The 20,132-nt window shown below is 45.5% G+C and overlaps 2 protein-coding genes across 2 annotated transcripts in view; one reads left to right on the top strand and one right to left on the bottom strand.

Annotated features, from left to right (window-relative positions):
• Positions 1-20,132, bottom strand: part of cdh23 (cadherin-related 23) — a 178,099-nt gene that overhangs the window by 42,811 nt on the left and 115,156 nt on the right. The window contains exons 19-33 of the mRNA XM_036546518.1: positions 19,597-19,713; positions 19,287-19,399; positions 18,863-18,970; positions 16,417-16,606; positions 15,952-16,097; positions 15,388-15,607; positions 14,953-15,105; positions 14,579-14,692; positions 11,834-11,982; positions 5,664-5,724; positions 5,223-5,371; positions 4,742-4,877; positions 1,388-1,776; positions 724-825; positions 409-411 (exon numbers count right to left, since the gene is read on the bottom strand). Of these exons, the coding sequence (XP_036402411.1) occupies positions 409-411; positions 724-825; positions 1,388-1,776; positions 4,742-4,877; positions 5,223-5,371; positions 5,664-5,724; positions 11,834-11,982; positions 14,579-14,692; positions 14,953-15,105; positions 15,388-15,607; positions 15,952-16,097; positions 16,417-16,606; positions 18,863-18,970; positions 19,287-19,399; positions 19,597-19,713 (2,150 nt within the window). The remainder of the gene's footprint in view (positions 1-408; positions 412-723; positions 826-1,387; positions 1,777-4,741; positions 4,878-5,222; positions 5,372-5,663; positions 5,725-11,833; positions 11,983-14,578; positions 14,693-14,952; positions 15,106-15,387; positions 15,608-15,951; positions 16,098-16,416; positions 16,607-18,862; positions 18,971-19,286; positions 19,400-19,596; positions 19,714-20,132) is intronic.
• Positions 7,377-11,420, top strand: LOC118789842 (uncharacterized protein C10orf105-like). Its single transcript, XM_036546520.1, has 2 exons — positions 7,377-7,450; positions 9,711-11,420. Exon 2 carries the CDS (start codon positions 9,722-9,724, stop codon positions 10,136-10,138), a length of 417 nt encoding a protein of 138 aa, XP_036402413.1. The 5' UTR covers positions 7,377-7,450; positions 9,711-9,721; the 3' UTR covers positions 10,139-11,420.

Genomic DNA, 20,132 nt, shown 5'->3' with positions numbered 1-20,132 from the left:
AAAGGCATAGGTGGTCAAAAAGGGTCCAGCACAGCACACAAGTGTGAGACTACGTGATATTTTCATATTTTTTTGTAATATTTGTGTATATTCAGTACATGCAGTTATTTTAATAAAATCTTCATATTCTTCACTCAGGACCTGAGGATGACACTCAATGTGTCCATTCTTTTTTAATGCCAGTACTAGTCATTATTTAGTCTTCACATTTTGTACATAAGTATGTCAGTGGGAAGATATAAGTGAGAAATGTCCTGTGAAGATAGTTTGACTCAGACTAGACTGAGAGGGCTAAGAGAAGAGAATTTGACAGCATATGTTAACAGTACAGTAAAGAACAGCTGTAGAAAGCTGCATTTAAATAAATATTCATCAGGAAAGAAGGAGGGAGAGACAGGCGAACCTTACCTTCTGCAAATCCATGGCAATTGCAAAAACAAGAAAACATTTGACAAAACTGAGAATGGCCGGATTTCCACAACACACAGCTGTATACCTCCTGATTCCTACATGTATACCACGTTAAAACTTTTGTTTGCAACAATGTTAATGCAGGTAAATCTGATGTATTGCTGATTACCATTCACTAACACTGACAGCATGCAAAAAGGGGGAGAGGATACTGCAGATGCAGCTGGAATATATTATAAATGTAAAGGCGCAAGACTAATGAAGCATGTTTAAAACAATATGATATATGATTAATTGGGGGGGCATGGTTACCACAGTGGAGTCTTTCTTGGGTCCCCCATCATCAGCCACAACCGTCAGGGTGTACAGGTCCCCCTTCTCTCTGTCCAGCAACCCTGTGACTGTGATACGCCCCTGAGGGACAGATAAGCAGATGGAGGAAGGACAGGGAAACGGAGGTGCGTGTGTGTGTGTGTGTGTGTGTGTGTGTGTGTGTGCGCGTGTGTGTGTGTGTGTGTGTGTGTGTGTGTGTGTGTGTGTGCGTGTGCGCGTGTGTGTGTGCATGTGTGTGTGTGCGTGCTTGCCTGAATATGTCACACCAAATTCAAATCTGACCTAATGAATAGAGTGTTTCCTCTGTCCCTCTAATGACTGATAAATACAAGGCATGTACACATACACTCATATCTGGACACAATCTGAAACACACCCACTTCCACATGAAAACCACACTATATGGGCAAGTAAACTACAGCTCCTGGCAGACAGACATCCAGAAGGACAGACAGACAAAAAGACAGACTTGCAGACAGACGACATGATATATGAAATGTATCAGAAATTGTTCTCTTTTAAACTTGTTGATAAATTCTCTGGGCGTTTCACTTGTCATTCAAAAAAATTCTCTGAGATAGACAGAGGAACAGACAGCTATGGCTGTGGGGTATGAACAGATAGGCAGGCGCAGGGAACTCACGGTGATGCTGTCAATCCTGAAGAGGGCGAGCGCGGCGGGGGAGGTGTCGGGGTCGAAGCGGTACGTCAGCTGGTTCAGGTTGTCGGCGGACTGCGCCCGGACCTGCACCACCTCTGTTCCTGTCGCGATGTTCTCACGCAGCGATACCTCGTACCCAGGGGCGAAGAAGGCCACCGCCTCATCCAGCTCGTTGAGCAGGGTGACGTACACGGTGCAGTAGCCCTTGTGAAACGGCGGGGACTGGTCCGTCGCCGACACGTTCATCAGGTAGCTGGTCTTCGTCTCATAGTCCAGGTAATCCACTGTAGTCACCAGGCCTGTGCTTACGTCAACCTCAAACTTCCTGTCTGCACCTGACACTATGGCATAGGCCACAGCCCCTCCATCACCTGCAGAGGGTGAATAGAGAGTGCAGGAGGAGTAGGAGAGGGAAAAAAAAGAGAGGCAAAGGGACTACCTTCAGCATTAGAGTAGAGTTCAGACAATTCATCAAGGACACAAACCTGACTGGGCTTATCTTGCTACTGTATCTGCAGCATTAAGTAGACAAAAATGGAAATGTATACTCTAGACAGGATTTAAGACTACACCCATCTCTGTAATGCTTTGGTGTGTACAGGAATTAGGCTCCGACAACCCTCTGGCGCCAAGGAGATAGCAACTTAAAAGTCAGAGCACCAGCTCATATGCTACCTCATGGAAAATTAAGAGACGAGAAGTGAAAATGGAGGCTGCCCACGCAGATGGTACGGGTGCAGGGCTTAAATGCCATGTTCTACTCTGCGGCTCGGAACCGAGAGATGGGGAGGCGGAACCGAGCAGCAGCCCTGCATCACACTTCCCACTAATAGGCAGAAAGAAACGCTGATAAGGCTGTTCTTTCCGTGGGACTGGCACCCGCAGGGTAGGCTACCTGCTGCCTCGGCCTCGGAATGAAGCTTTTACCTACACTGCCCCGTGTCCCTCTGGACAAGGGATAGAGGTTTCAGTGTGGAGCCTTCACTCTGTGATGCCAGTGCTGAGGCTCGTACACTTTGAGAAGCAAGCTAATGTTCAATCGTACAGGCACTGATGGATACAAACCTTTTGATGTGTTAGTCGAAAATACAATGTGTAAGGTTAAATCTCTGACATTTGGCACTGTTAAACCTTTAACATGTGGGATTTCTGTTCTGTTTGGTCATTTTTAAAGTGATTTCCAAGGAAAAAAGATGCTATGCAGGGAATCCTCACAAAGTGCACACAAATCCAAGAGGGTATCCAAAAAGGTTTTGCAAAACTGGACAAAATGGCTGAAAACATGTCAGGAAACATGTTCAACTGGTGTATTTGCATGCAAGTACAGTTAACAAGGTGATTAAAAAAAAACAAAAAAAAACTTGGCGACATGAGAAGATCAGTCTGGTGCGAACAGGCACGGAAGTTTCAGGAGTTCCTCTGCCTACAATAAAGGCCTCATTCACAGCGACAATCTGAGGTCAAATCTCAGTCTCGCATCACAAGTTCTTGTGAAAACACTTCTCACGAAAGTCTAAATCCTGAAAACGGACAAAACAGAGTTAGTGCACACATGTCCTTCTTCACAGAAATTTGTAATGCATGTTTGAAGGAAGAACAATGGAAGAGAAATGAGACAGGACTGGGACTGCTATTATTGTCAAGTGGAAGCAGCTAGGAGCAACAACAGCTCAGCCATGAAGTGGTAGACCACACAAACTTGCAGAGTGGGGCCTCCGAGTGCTGAAGCACGTACCACGTAAAAACCGCCTATCCTCTGTTGAACCACTCGCTACAGAGTTCCAAACTGTCTCTGGCTGCAACATCAGCACAAGAACTGTGCGTCGGGAGCTTCATGAAATGGGTTTCCATGGCTGGACAGCTGCACACAAGCCCAACATCACTATGCGCAATGCCAAGCGATGGCTGGAGTGGTGCAAAGCATGCTGCCACTGCACTCTGGAGCAGTGGAAATGTGTTCTCTGGAGTGATGAATCACGCTATCACTATCTGGCAGTCTGATGGACGAATCTGGGTTTGGCGGATGCCAGGAGAGCTCTACCTACCGGAATGCTCAGTGCCTACTGTAAAGTTTGGTGGAGGAGGGATAATGGTCTAGGGCTGTTTTTCAGGGTTTGGGCTAGGCCCCTTAGTTCCAATGAAGTGTAACATTAATGCTACAGCATACAAAGACATTTTAGACAATTGTATGCTTCCAACTTTGTGGCAACAGTTTGGGGAAGGCCCTTTCCTGTTCCAGCATGACTGTGCCCCTGTGCACAAAGCAACGTCCATAAAGACATGGTTTGACCAGTTTGGTGTGGAGGAACTCCAGTGGCCTGCACAGAGCCCTGACCTCAACCCCACTGAACACCTTTGGGATAAATTAGAATGCCGATTGCGAGCCAGGCCTTCTCGTCCAACATCAGTGCCTGACCTCACAAATGCTCTTTTGGCTGAATAGGCACAAATTCCCACAAACACACTCCAAAATCTTGTGGAAAGAAGAGTGGAGGCTGTTATAGCTGCAAAGGGGGGGGGGAGGGGGTTAACTCCACATTAATGCTCATGGTTTTGGAATGGGATGTCCAATAAGCTCATATAGGTGTGATGGTCAGGTGTCCACATACTTTTGGCCATATAGTGTAGGACCAGTGTGACTTACATAGGTTACATTTTTTAAATGTTACCCATTTATACACCTGGATATTTACTAAGGCAATGCTGGGTTAACGACCTTGGCCAAGGGTACAGCAGCAGTGTCCAAGCAGGGAATCGAACCAGCAACCTTCTGCTTACGAGCCCTGCTCCTTACCGCTATGCTACACTGCCACCCTGCAAATATACTGTCAATGGAAAGTAAATATTATTTAATATTATGGACCTATACACTCTGTTACACTTTATAAGTGTAAGATGGCAGTAATAGCATAATGTGAAACATAATATTCCTCCTGTATTATCTTTGTACACTTTTAGTACACAGACATTAGTTCAAGATGAGGTTAAAACACTCCATAAAACAATATTGTGAAAACACTGGTGATGTTTCTACATCACACATATTTCACCATATTACTGTCTCTTTTGGAAACACCCTGTGTAAAGGGGATGCAGCAGTGGACTGAGTGGCCAAAGTCAATCATAGATTACATGTACATGAATTTTGCAGAGGTAGGGTGGCCCAAGTTGTGGTTCTTCAATGTGAAATGTGAAATGGACTGAAATGCAGAAAAAGACAAAAAAACAGCTGTTTGTTAGAGATAATATCTCGCACATAGGTCATTTCGTGACATAATCCCCAAGGCGTACAAGTCAAAACCATACTGAAACCATAACCCCCCAGGGTAGGCGTACCAGTGTCTGGGTCGGTGGCTCTGACCACAATGACAGAGGTGCCGATGCCAGCTGTCTCTCTCAGACCCAGACGGTTGTACTGCTGCTGAGTGAAGACTGGGGACTCGTCGTTAGCGTCTTCCACATACACAATCACCTGGGGGTTGGGGGGAAAGGGTCAGAGACCAGATCTGCTTTTTATATTATGTATACATGTGTCCACTTATGCGCATTTATGTGTCACATCTAAACCTCTGCACGCATGCATGTAAAAACAAGAGGCTTCTGTCTCTGGGCCAATACCCCAGCTTTTCCCACCGTCTACATCTTGAGTCCCTGTATTCTCACCACATTTCAGTCTCCTTCCCCTGTGTTATGCCATTTCTCCATCTTCTGCCTTCATGGTCTATCTATCCACTTCCTCCTGCCTCTCTGCCCTATGCCTCCTCCTGGACCTCCTCCCCCTCAGTCCTGCTCCTCCTCCTCCCCTCCTGGACCTCACCCTGACGGCACTCCTCATGCTGCCCTGGTCGCTGTTGTAGGCCTCCACCTCCAGGACATGGGAGCTGCTGGTCTCACGGTCCAGAGCCCTCTCGCCCCGGGTCACCAGCCCTGTAAGCTCATTGATGCTGAACTGGCGGTTGCTGTTCCCTAGGGTTGAAGACCAAAATTTGCACTCAAAAGTCTTGAAGGCTTTCTAGGACTAGCTATTAAACCAGCACATATGACATAGCTAGCTGACCAACACATTTTCAAATGAAGAAAAAACGTGTGTGCTAACAACACTATCGATACTCAAAACTGAAGAAAAGTAACTGACGAAAACAGAGAGAAGGCTTTATTTGTATCTATTTATATTTGTCCCATAGCACAGAAGGTGTTAATGCATAAAGGTGTAAAAGCTGCGGCTCTAACAGTACAAGCAGGAAGTGCCCCTGCTCACCAGACAGGATCCTGTACAGAACTCTGCCGTTCTCCCCCTGGTCTGCATCTGTGGCCTGCACCTGCAGAGAGAGAGATGCACAGCTGAACACACAAACCAGGGAGAGTCTCACACACACACACACACACACACACACACACACACACACACACACACACACACACACATACACACACACACAGAGTGTAAAGAGGACCACAAACACATAGAGCAGAGAGGGTGACACAAAAACATAGACAGTTACACCCACAAAAACATAGCCGCTTGTAGATCATAGAGAGTCTGAGTTGAACAGACAAACCCTTGCACACATACTTGCACACGCACATGCATGGACACACATATAGCACAGACACTTGTGCATAGACACAGACTGATACACATACACACATACACACACACACACACACACACACACACACACACATTCACACACAGTGTGTGTCCTGGCATAACTGGCAGTACTGCCTGTGAGCCTTTCACCATTCCAAAAAAAAAAAAAACACAGTTTCCACGGGAACGCCTTGGCGAACAACAGCAACTCATCAACAAAGGAGAACTTTCTGAGAGCACCACATGGTGCAGGAGCAGGACAAAGACACACAAACACTGCCCCCTCCCCAGCGCTTCAACCATACCATGAACATGTTCCATTCTACGGGTGACCGCGCGGGTCCGGCACAAACGCTAAGAGAAGCTTTGCTGTGAGACGTGAACAGCAATGGCACTCACACTCCATCCATCAAGCTTTCAGCAGGTCGGGGGTTAAACCCCAACCTAAACAATCACCCCAGCAGTACCCCCAAATGTTTGGGACACTGATGATCTGGTCTGCTACTGATCCCAGGTACAAACATCAGAAAGAGAGAGGGAGCCACTGTCTGTCAGGACATGGTTTTCAGCTAAGCACACGGGCCACTGACTGCTTCCGCTTACTTAAAGGGTCAAGTGTGGGACATATACAAAGCGTGAATGTGGGATAGGAGCCCCCACATCAAGGGAAGAGCATGAGACATGTCATTTCTGTTGCTAATTCAATTTGGAGTTTATTGAAAATAATATTTTCAACAGAGGTGAGCATTTACACATAAGACAGTGACTACTTTAACTAAACTGCAACTGGATGCATACTTACACAGAGCACCTGTCCACAACACCTATTAACACCTCCATTTGCCTGCTTTTAATTCATTTTACGAGCAGTGGCTTTGTTTAATGCTCTTTTTCTTGGTATCAGCAAACACACACACACACACACACACACACACACACACACACACGCGCACGCACACACACACACACACACACACACACACACACACACACACACACACACACACTTTCAAGAGAGGCCCTACTTTAGTCTCATTAGCTTAAGAAAGAGACTGGGATGGGGGGGAGTGAAGGAGAAAGAGGCATGGGGGTCAGATTGGTGAGTGATGAATGGGGTATACAACCAGACTATACCATTTCAGAAACCACAGGGGTGCACCACCCCTCCGAAAAAGTAAACTTCAGAAAAGTATTCCTCAATACTACAAAATAAAGGTAGGAGTGTTGAGATTGCATGTGTCCATCTATTTTTTATAAAAAAAAAAAAAATCACTAACAATGTGCTAACAAATGATAACATACATGGGGGTAATCCCAATCCTAATCCCCCCACCTTCCCTCTTCCCCCTTTTCTTCTCTCTTTCTTGGAAATGTGTGAGGGGAAAAAGGGAGAGAGAAAAAGGGAGAGGAAGACAGATACAAAGTTTGAGTCACTGATGCTGCTGTACAAACAGGTAATGACTGTCTGTTACTATTATGTGAGCGTGTGTGTGTACGTGTGTGTGTGTGTGTGTGTGTGTGTGTGTGTGTGTGAATGTAAGTGTGTAGAGAAGTGAGTGTGTGTGACTGTGTGTGTAAGAGACTGCATATGTATGCATGTGTGCACATGTGCGTGTAGATGTCAGAGTTCAGATTAGCAATTAGTTACTACTGTTTGTTTTGGGTTTCTGTCACCTCTGGTCTGTCAAGCAGAGCAAAACAATATTAAAGTAGTAAAACACCTTAAAACTGAAATGTAAATTAGAGAGAGAAAGAGAAGGGACGCGAGAGAGGGGAGAGAGGGGGTACGAGCCTACCTGTATAACAGCAAGAAGATGGATTGCAGGCGGTTTGAGGACTTCTGTATTTGCATGTCAGAAAATTGAAGCTGTTTGCCTATGAACCACAGATTGTCTCTTTGAAACAAATTACCACAGGATCTTAAAGACTTGCAGAAAAATAAAGAGACATACACAGGGATAGACAGGATGTGCTGGCAGAAAAACAGAGAGATTATGATGATTATGATGATCTATTTCATAGTTTTATTGATGGTAATTTCTATGGTCTCGTAATCTGTATCCCACTGAGTCCAAACAAGGTTTGCATTGATGGACAAGCCATGCCCAGACCTGACATGTATAAATCTGTCTTTTAGATGAAAAGACAGAAAATTTGATTAGGTCATAGTGGGAGGGATATAAAAGTTAGAGATAGAGGTGAAGAAAGAAAATAGCGTGCGATGGGGTCAAAAAAGGCAAGGAAATGGGAGGAGAGGAAATGTGGTTAGAAATAGTTTTTTAACCAATTCTTTAGCTTTACTAAACCATTCTGGCTTCAGGCAGAATGAAGGTATGTTGAGAGTCTGAGAGTTTCAGAGGGAAGGACAGAGAGGGGGGCACAGTTTTTACTGTGCGCATCTCTATGCGTGCGCGTGTGTGAATTTGCATATGTGAGAGATAGGGAAACAAGTGTGTGCCAGTGCGGTCGAGGCCGCATCTTTGAATTTGAATATGAGAGAGACAGAGGGACCGTGCGTCGCTGAATTTTACAATGGAAGTGAGAGGGCAGTTAGTGTGACCGTGTGTGCACATGTGTGCGTGCGTCTGCGGACGCTGTACAGGGCAGTAGGGGACAACAAGGAAGCGAAGCGCTAATGAGCAATCTCGTTCGAGTGGCCTTTTCACAGCATTTTTGGCATTTCGTCTTATAAAAATAATTTCACGTCCCAATGTGTTTTCCCTAAACCGATAAGACACGCTTTGTTTCCACTGAATTAGAGATGTTGACATTTACAAATGTTACTTTGCTGTGAGGAGGGGGGCCTATTTGGGAAGTGGGGGGTGGGTATGCAGGATTGCGAGGGGAGGGGCGGGGGGGTTGTTTTAATAACTACACTTTGTAAAACAGAGGAAACCCTGTCAAGCATGGAATCTTGTTTGGTCATTTATTTAATAGCTCTATAATTGCTGAAAGGGCAGCTATGTGTGCGCGGGTGTGTCTCTGTGCTTGTGCACGCATTAAAACAAACTCTCTGTAACTCCGTGAATTGCTAACAGTTGAATGCTGAACTTAATAACCTCCAAAAATCACCCTGACTCAGCCATTGGGTCGGCCAATGAGCCGAGAGCTCTCTTAACAAGCTCGCAGCCTGCACAGGCTGATGGTAAATGGCTGCCCTGAGGAGGGCCCGTTGTGACGCTCTGCCCGTGTTCAGCTCCGACACTCGCAATTACCCAAAACCGGCACCGACAAATTCCCTTCACAGTGGGAGACGATCAGAGACCAAAAAAAAGCGTTCGAGAGTTTTCAAAAGGTCACACACCAACCAAAGCATAAGAGGTGTGAAAGGTACCGACCTGGTACTTAGCCAACACAGAAAATCCTCAGTACAATTCTGTGTTAGCAACTTTACCACATAGCCACAATGTGGCTTTAAGTCAAGTCACTTAATGATGCATGTGTATGTGTGTGCATATGTGTGTTCGTATGTGTGTGTGCATGTGACGTATACACTTTTAAAACAATGGGAAAACAATGACCTTAGGTACATGGGAACAAAAACATGAAGGCATTCATGCAGACAGGCACGTACTCACACCCACAAACCCTATGTCTCATGCATGGATACGCACATGTACACACAGACACACACACACACACACACACACACACACACACACACACACACACATGTACACTCCTAAGTCCCTTGTCCTGCTCTGTTTTCTCCAGATCCTGAAAAGATGAATAACACAATTTCCTTTAACTCCACTGAGTCCCTGCTGAGCAATTTCTCCTGCCCCCCCTCCCCGACCTCACTCCCCGCCGCCGAGCGGGACCCGATGCCCACCATCATCGTGGTGCTCTGCCTCTTCGTGCTCTTCGCCAGCTGCGCGGCCTTCCTGGCCACCTGCATGCCGTCCGCGCAGTCGGGGGACGCCGAGGCGGGGAGCGGCCCTGGCGCCTCCCTGCCCTGCAGCCCCGCCCTGTCCAGCGAGCCCCAGCTGCGGCTGTGGAAGAGGCTGGGCTCGGTGCGCCGCTCCCTCACCTCCTCCTTCAGACGCCCGCCCCCCCGCCGGCCCGACCTGGCCGCCTCCCCCAGCCCCCTCCCGCCGCACCTCACCATGCCGTGCCTCTTCGACCACGCCACAGAGATCTGACCACAGCCCAGCGCCAACGGCCAGGAGTGTGGCCACGCCCTGAGACAACAGCCCGTGGAGATCAGTGACCAGAGGTCTGCCTTCACAACCAAACATGCCCCTGGGATTTTAACCACACTCTGCATCCTAGAAGTACAGCTGTATTACTAATAATGACTGCACCCTTTCACCAGCCTCTTCTCCTGGCTGACAGGCCATACAGACTCATCCCCAATCCCCAAGTGAATCACATCTGTTGGTACATCTTCGCCCCATGGTCCTTCGTTGGACACCATTAGATTTCCTGCTCATCAAACTAGATTTGGGCAGCTGAGCATGCTGGGAGAGGATACTGGAGAATTCCATGGCTGGAGGTATATCTCCAAAACACTACTTCGTTTGCCCTGAAAGCACGAATTTCCAAATACGCTCCAAATATGAACACAAATTTGAACCCTGAGAGTTTGATGCATGACGGAGGTGCTGATGGAAGATGAAGTCTAGAGCTAGTTAAGACTTCATCTCCCAACAGCTATGTGGTGAAATGTGAATCGTTTGGTCCGCTGACCTAACCCCATCTGCCCTCTCCGTACCTGTTTTCCGGCACAAACCCAGTCAAATGGAGAGACACTGATGAAGCTTGTGTGAAGGACCACTGCCCAGGGAAGATAGCGCACGGCAGGCTAAGATAAGGACACCATTTTGTATTCCTTTCACTCTGGCCAAACGGGATTTTAGTCAGTCTGTGGCTGAGATACACCAGAGGTTTCCACGTTATCTCCATCCTTAGATCTTTAATGTCTCTTTGGAGTAAATGGTCAAAATCTTGATTGCTCAGAATTCCGGCACTGGATATTCTCTCCGCCCATGCACCTTTGCTCTGTTACGGTGCCAGTTCTGTCTCAGGGCCTGAGGGCAATGGGACAGGCTGGCATCAGCTCACCACGCTCCTGCTCATGCCCCCCTCAGCTGTCTGCCACTCTGCCAGGAAGCGAAGCCCACACAGCCCAGTATCGGCATTGTTCCGAAAAGCAGTGATGTCATCAATGATTGATCTTGTCTGCACACAGGTCGGGTAATCTGCCTGCTGTGCTGTCTGTCTGCTGTGAATAATTGTGCGTCACATTCTCCATCATGTTTGATAGTTCTTTCTCTCCGACTTTCTTTTGCATACACACATGCACACTGGCACAGACTACAGTGTCACCACATCACCGCTCACACACGCATACACTGCTTTATACCCTTCATGACCCTGTAGCATGTTGTCCCTTTAACCACAACCACTCCCTCTTTGTTTATGTATGCAGCATTGGATTGTATTATGTGATAATAAAAGTCTGTGTTTTTTTACCATCTGTTTTCAATGCACCTTTTTTATTATTGTGTTAATGTATATGTGTGTGTATGTGTGTGTGTGCGCGTGTGAGTGCTTGTGTATGTATGTACATGTGGGTGCCCCTGTGTGTGTATGTGTGTGTGTATGTATACATGTGTGCCTGTGTGTGTGTGTGTGTGTGTGTGTGTGTGTGTGCATGTGAGTGCTTGTGTATGTGTGTGTTTGTGTGTGTGTATGTGTGTGTGTATGTATACCTGTGTGCCTGTGTGTGTGGGTGTGTGTGTGCGCGTGTGAGTGCTTGTGTATGTGTGTGCGTGTGTGTGTGAATGTGTGTGCGTATGTATGCATGTGTGCCAGTGTGTGTGCACGCTCAGTACCTGCACGATGCTGGTTCCGCGGGGGGCGGTCTCTATGATGCTGGTCTCGTAGCTGTTCTGCAGGAAAATAGGTCGGTTGTCGTTGACATCCAGGACCTCTACATAGACGGTGGCTGTCCCTGTCCTTCTACTACCCGCTGGTCCATTGTCTGCACACAGGAGGCCCGGGGGAAAGAGGGAGGCAGAGGAGGACAGAGAGGCAGAGATGCACTGAGGTGTGTCAAACCACATCCATACCCTTTTCAAGAAGGCCTGCTTTCACAGACACCCCTTAGCAGCAGCAGTCAACATAGCATAACATAGAGGGATTTTTACCTGTTTTCTCAGGTGCTGGACAGAAAACAGTGTATCAAAGAATTATTTTATTGTAGCATGTTTTTGGCCCAGGTAGTATAGGAGCACTTTATGGTCCCAGTGACTGTATTTGGTATATGTAACCTTATGTAAACTTGGATCAGATATGTAACCTTACACAACCTTAGATAAGATTAGTTCTGTCTCACTACAAAGACCTTGTGCTCAGCTTCAGCACTATCTGTATTGTATGACCTGAACACATCTTGCCTTTGTGCCTGTTGTTTGCCCACTACATGCACTTTTGTATGTCACTTTGGATAAAAGCGTCTGGTTAATGAATAAACGTAAATGCAAAGAATCATAAATCAAAAACAAGGGTAGTCATGTGGTTCACACAGGAAAAGAGCTTGTGGCACATTATTCTCATGTTCAACATAATGTTTCTACATTCAGATACCTGGGTACTGAACGTCTGAATAATCCAATGAGTGGGGGCGATGCTGATAATTTGTTATATAGGGGACACACTGGATATATGTCTGGTACTCCCTCACCCAGAGGTCTCAGTGAGGAGACTGATATTAGACCTGACTGAGCAGTGATAACCCATCAGGGTTTTTTTATTCCAAAAGGCAGCAGCTAAGTAATACTTAAAAAATTGTATCTTTCTGACATGAATGTTAAGTGTTGAAATGAAATCAAATGCTTGATATTAAAGCATTGGATGGAACGCTCAGCTCATGATACAATACCTTTCACAAATCGTGTTCACAATCATGAAACGACATTTCCTTGTCCCGAAAAAAAATTCTTATCGGTAATACTATGGTATTAGTAAGAAGCACTTTGGATGACTATGAAACTGTAAACAGCTTTCAAAAAGAATAAAGGACTTTTTTTTTTTGGGGAGTGGGGGAATATATATTACCCTCTAGCCAGCCAAGTGAAGTGGGAATTTGATGTTGCTGCATGTTTTCAGAGCCACAAAATATTTCGTCATTGTCTGAATTTACAAAAATTGTGTCTCATGCCTAGTAGATACTAGCACATTTCCTTAATAATGAAAGAAATTCTATGAAAAGCGTATAATGTGTATGTACTCTTGTTTAAATGTGCGTATATACATAGTTACGTTATTGTTGTTTTTGCACCTTGTATATACTTAACTTATTTATGTTGTCTATACCAGTTGAGTCATTTTAATTCCTGTCTTTTTGCACTAATTACATTGTCTGATTAGTCACTGGTTTCAGTTGTATCAAACTGTTGATACAGGTGTGTTTTTGTTTCAGTTTTGTCCTGACGCAGATCCACATTGTCCTGTGTGCAAGAATAAACTTATTTTTGGAGGAGTGTGTGGATTTCTCGGTTCTTTGACACACACTTGGCTAAAATAAGCCAAACATAAATGATATTTCTTCCGCTTATGCAAACAGCTCCACATCAGCACGCTTTAACGATGAAGCCATTGTTCTGGAATTATTCACGGCTGCTCCTGAAAGATAGATAGCATGGCGCTGGTCGCATGGTTGATTCACAAATGAGACAGTGTCTGCTTTGAAAAGAAGAAGAATGGGGATCTATTGGTGAGAGCAAACATATACTTTTAGAACTTTAATCCTCATAATCGTTAGATTTTACATTACATCACAGTTATTTAGCTGGTGCTCCTATCCACATAGACTTACACAGGTTATAAGTTTATCCATTTATAGAGCTGAATATTTACTGAGGCAATTGTTAGGTACCTTTCCCAAGGGTACAAAAGCACTGCCTCAGTGGGGAATCAAACCAGCAACCTTTTGTTCATGAGCCCTGAGTCGTACCACTACACCAAACTTCTGCCTGCAACTATCGCTTTGCAGGGTTACTAGCACCAATAAATTCACTGATGGACCCTAAGCTTAAATTACACTGACTAAAGGTTGAAATGGTCCAGACATTTCAGTTTATAATGTTTCAGGCAGCTAATAAAGAAACCTTTAAAATACTGCACATACCTGCGTCTATCTATGTTTCCCCTATTTGCATGTAATGGAAGAATTTAAAGACCCAAGCAGCACAGCAACAGCTGACTTACTCAACAGACTGTGCAAAACAGGAAACCACAAACTTCTCCTTTGGCTTTGTTTTGTAAGTGGAAAGGAACACAGATCGTTGCTGACATTACTGCAAGCCTGCATGCAGCACCTTTTGGATTTGCTTTCTGTGTTTTTTTCTTAAATAGATCAAAGAAGGGTGTTACATGTGTTTTCAAACTGAGAATCCAGACAGGTGCGTGCACCGTCCTCTACAGAATGCAATTCATTAGAGCAAAGCAAGTGCACCAAGGGAACACAAACAGAGATAGGGTGACTATATACAGCATGGACACACTCGCACTCACACACACACACACACACAGACTCATACAAACACATATGCACAAACTCCTCCTAAGTGACGCACCAATAGCCTCAATCAGCAGGGTGTACGCAGCCTGGGTCTCCCTGTCCAGCCCCACCACCGTGCGCACCACTCCATCCCTGAAGCCCACGCTGAACTTCCCGTCTTGGTTCCCCCCTGCAGGGATAAGGGGAGAGGGCTCTGTACACTGGACGGCCTACACTGGCAGCAAAGGTCAGAGTTCACTACAGAAAAAAAACATCCTCATTTACCGCACTAAAAAAAAGAAGAACTAACAACTAACACCTCAGCAAGATCATGTGATGTTCTTTTTTCAATATGTTGTCCAAAACCCGAGTGCGGCTGTTGATAAACCTCTGTCTCCCTCGCTTGAAGTCAAGCAGCACTGAGAACCTGACCTCTGACCCCTCTCTCACCTGTGATGAAGTAGCTAAGCTCAGCATTGAGTCCGGTGTCACTGTCGGTGCAGTTGAGGCGTGTCACCACAAAGTCCCGTGGGACACTTTCCTGCAGGGACACGTTGTACACATTTGGGAAGAAGGTGGGGGTCCCGTCATTTATGTCCAGCACTAAGAAAGAGACAAACACAGATGGACAGACATAAAGAGTCTCTCACAGTCATAGGTTTAGAGAGTCCTTGGTCACGGTGTAGATGATACAGGTATTACAAAACTGTAACTGAACTGAAATTCAGGCTAGTTGATCAGTGCAGAATGCAAGAGTGTAATCTACTGTTTTAGTAGTTGACCACTAGATGGCGACAACCTGTTGATGGAGTTTTTACTTTTGTCACATCTCTGTAAACTTCCAGGTATTTTCCTCCTCTTAGATAATGGGAGTAGCACACAAACCTGTGACAGTGAGGGTGCTGGTGGAGGTGCGGGGGAACTGGCCTGCGTCGTACGCCACCACTCTGAGCAGGTACTGCGCGATCGCCTCGCGGTCCAGATTCGCTGTAGACACCAGCACCCCCGTGGTGGTGTTCAGGGCAAAGTCCAGTCGCGGCATCCCCACCTGCAGCGCCATGGTGACCTGACCGTTCTTATCCTCATCCGGGTCTGACACCTGGATCTGTGGGACAAGAGAAGAGTGGAGTGACTTAGAGAGAGAAGAGTGGTTTACCTGTGAAAAACAAAAAAAAAAACATGACAGGCTCCAAATACCAAGCAAAAGACTTTTTTCTCTGTCCTTCTCTTTCTCACACAAACACACAAATACAGACACATAGGCACACGTGTGTAAACATGCACACACATGCAGGCATACAAACGCACAGTGTAACATGGATACATACAAATAAATTAATACTCTTTCAAATCATGAAAGAAACGTGCTCTCATAAACTGTCATATTTTCTCTCAGACTGCATTTAGATACACCCCCACCCCCCAAAAAATGACCAATCAGCTGCTAACCCTAAATACAGAGGAGCCAATGGGAAGACCCTCTGGGACCTCAGCAACGAATGGAAGGTTGAGGAAGGCGGGGTCGTTGTCATTGAGGTCCAGCAGGTTTACATACACTGTGGTGCTGACCGAGGAGCGCAGTGGTGGTCTTCCACCTAATGGGGGTGCCAGAGGAGCAAAGAGACCTTTTGACTGATGTCAAATTTGTAGTAAGTCAAATCAGTTTTATTTGCAGCATTGCACGTAAAAAATGACATAGAACACACACAACCTAAAATAACTAAATTTGGCACATGACAGATTCCATATATAATCAAAGCTAGAAGTCAAAAACAGACAGAGAGACAAACACATATGGATAGAACCAGACAGACAGATATCAGGAAAGAGGAAGAGACTGGAAGTCAGACAGATGGACAGACAGATATTCAGACAGTCAGCAGAATGACCACAGGGGTGTGAGGCCGGACTCACGGTCCGTGGCGGACACTATGATGGTCCTCATAAGCAGGGCGTCTTTGGGACTGGTGCTCTCTCTGTCCAGGACCGCCCCGCTGGTGCGGATCTTCCCTGTGCTGCTGTTTATATTGTAGAAGGGATTCGCTGGGCTGATGCTATACACCACTGTACCATTCTCACCATAATCTGGGTCTACTGCAAGAACCTAGACAGGGGCAGAGAGGGGGATGAGACAATAAGTGAGGAGGAAAAGGGGGAGAGTAGGAAAGAGTAAGAGAGAGAAGAGGAGACAAGAGGGAAAGAGGAAACAGCGGTGGGTAAGTACACAGAGGGATGAGAGGAGGACAAAGGGAAAGGGGGGTGAAAGGAAGAGGGCAAAAAGGAAGAGGACAGAGGAAGTTAAGAGAAAGGGCATAGGAATGGAAAGAGAAGGAGAGGAGAGAAAAGGAAGTGTGGGAGAGGAGGTGAAGAAAGAAATGGCAACATTGTGGTGTGGGTAGGTGGACATCAGGAAGAAATGCATGAGAATGCTTGGGATGTATTTTTCTATCATCTGTCAAGGAAATCGGGCTGGAGAAATATTTCCCCTAGCGGTATAGACTGGGTATTACAAACTAGTTACCCACAGAACTGTTCTAAAATTGAAAGAATAAGTGTGACGACAGGGAAAGTATTGACCTTCTTTTCTCTGGGCTGAACTGCATGGTGAGTGACTTATGAATTGAGCTGGAGAGCAGCACAGAACGCTGCATGTTTTTAAAAGAGCTCATTAAATATTCTCAGTGCTGACAAAGAAATGTTGAAAACAGGTTAATTGGTCATTAGAGGAAGAAAGGTTTTTCAGGTATTTAATTATTTAGAGAAAGAGGAGGTACGTCTGCATCTTACTGATTAGAGAAATGCTGAAAGACACAGAGAGAATGTTCACAAGGAAAGCTTCACGTGGAACTGTCTATTATGATATCGTTACTTCCTTTGCTGAGACATGTTCAATTTACCATAGTAATCTGTATCTGAGATCTAAAAATTGCACATATGTGGTACACTGACTGTCAGAGTTCAGATTTGAAAGCTATGTTTAACGGAAGAAGAAAATGGTTTTACCATTACTGTTTTATCAGTATTGTCAAACAAAACAGGACACTTTGGCGAGATGGATACATCTGGTAATTTTTTGGAGTTGTGCGTTGTTTAGGAGTGATGAGGAACTGTCTGGGTTTTAGTAAAGTCTTTATCCAGCCCAGAGGTGTCCAGCTCAGGGCAGAGAGAACATATTACACTTGGCAGGTACTCTCTGGAGGCCATGTGTCACCATGAAGCCAGTCAGACAACAGAGAGCACACCGCATTACCCCGGAGCAGCAGAGTTGCTTCAGGTAGCTGACTCACGACTATGGGGTCACCGGCACTTCCACCTCCAGGACCATGTCAGGACAGCCTCAGCACTACGGGTGGATAATGTGTAAAGTGTTGGTGTGCAACAGATATCTGTAATTTGCCGTAATTAGCTGATTCTTAATTGAGCTAACTCAGAGACGTGGGAGGGAGAAAAAGTGAGAGATAGAGAGGGATGAAGGGAGAGAGTAAGTCAGAGCCCCCACCACTCTTCTTTCTCCCTGTCTGTTTCACCGTTCTGTCCATCTCTCTTTCCCTCTCAAAGTCGCACCTCTCTTTCAGTTTTCAGTGGGGTAATTAGTTATGCATTTGGCTGAGGGCTACGTTTTAATTACCAGTTGGACCCCATTAATTACACTCACCGGCGCTTCGTTAATTAATGGACAATCAGGGGCTTAATTAGCAACAGCGCACTGTGGAGAGACACTTCTGTGGCAATAAGGTAGCTTGAGATATCAATAGATTTACTTGTTTACTGTCTGTCTGCCAGTTTGTTTTTCTGTCTGTCTGTCGGCTGTTGTTTCAGGACAGTAGACTCAGGTCATCGTGGAGGACAGGACTGACAGGACAGTGGTAGGACACCTCAGGACAGCTGACAATACACACTTTTTTTTTAATTAGACACAAAAGCTGAGAGTCTGTCCATTTTCACCTTCCATGTGTTTTATTAACTCTGAATCTAAACAGCCCAAGTTGTAATTTTCCATTTTAAAGCTTTTTAGAAGGTTTGCGGGTAGCACTCTTTGAATACAGATTGCGTGAAAATTGTTGTATTGATTGGAGAAAATGTGTGTGACAAGCACAATGCCAGATAATCGCTTTAATCTTTGTTGTACAGAAAACGCTTTATTTAATGGACAAATGCAAATGACTTTATCATTTGCATACATTTCTAGAGGTGTCTGTGATTTGACTTGGTTTGTCATTTCTTGCTTTCCCCCCAAGAGAAAGCATATATAACATGTATTATATCAGCTGAGTAACAGAGACAGAGATCAGTGTGTGATTGTGTATGAGAGATGGAGACAGGGGATGGAGGTCAGTGTGAGAGGGTCACTGAGACTCACTGTGACCACGTCGGTGTCTATGGGGCTCATTTCAACCACGTTGACGTTGTAGGGCTCATCTCGCCACACAGGGGCATTGTCATTGATGTCCAGCAGAGTGATGTTCACCTGTGTGGAAAATTCCAGTTCAACTATTGCTCTTTAATGAAGGAAACAGGAGAATGTGACATCATGTGTGGTTCGTAGTGGTGTAGACAAAAGGAGACACAGTGAGGCACACTGAAACACTCTCAGATATAGTGAGACACACTGGCATACACTGATAACCACTGAGACACACTAACAGACTGCAACACAGAGACATAATAACCTAAACTGAAACATACTTGGACATATTGAAACACAGACAAAGACAGTGAGTCTTAGAAAGAGGAGAGCAAGCACACACAGAAAGTGGACAACAAAAGAAGGTGGTCCTAGTTACTGTGGCAATGCCAGTCTTCTGTAGAGGCCCCACCCCTCCATCTACGGCTCGTACAATGAGGATATACTCCGACTTGGCCTCACGATCAAGCAGAGCTGTGGTGGTGATCTCTCCTGAAGTGCAAACACACATGTGCAAACTGATTAAGCTATAACACACACACAGATCAGAGTGCAATATATATACATATACAGACCATAACACAGTATACACACAGACATACACGCTGAGTGATCAGAATACAGAGCACACAGACACACACACACACACACACACACACACACTGGTGACCTGGCCCCAGTGTTCCCACCTGAGCGAGTGTTGAGTCGGAACTGCGTGGACCCTTCGAGGGAGTAGATGAGGGAGGCCTGGCCAAACTCCCGTGATGCGTCCCGATCAGTAGCGTTCACATACAGCACTGTTGCTCCTGAGTCGGAGGGATGTACACAGTGCATTCATTTATAAAGTTCTTCTTTCTCTTTACTTTTACTGCTATTTTTCTTGTTCTCCCTCTAATTTTTTATTGTCATCTTTTATCTGTTGTATTAAATTATACCATTCCTTTTTTATATTACTGTGTAACGGCTACTACTCTTTGTTCTGATTTATGCAAATTGCTTTGGAAATCACTGCAAGCGTGCCAGTAAAGCACAGTGGAACAGAAAAAAGCAGAGAGACAGAGCGAGTGAATTCTATAAGCAGATACAGCGATTGTTCAATTCCACCTGGCACCAAAAACTACTAAGTAACATCATGCATCTGAAAGGGTTATTGATTTTGGAGTATCAGCATCAGTGACATGGACCCTGCTTAGGGAAGCGGTAATCAATGCCTGAGGGCTGAGTC

The sequence above is a fragment of the Megalops cyprinoides genome, chromosome 15 (genome assembly GCF_013368585.1).
Source record: "Megalops cyprinoides isolate fMegCyp1 chromosome 15, fMegCyp1.pri, whole genome shotgun sequence".
NCBI lineage: Eukaryota > Metazoa > Chordata > Actinopteri > Elopiformes > Megalopidae > Megalops > Megalops cyprinoides.
This window is presented reverse-complemented; position numbering and strand designations above follow the sequence as displayed.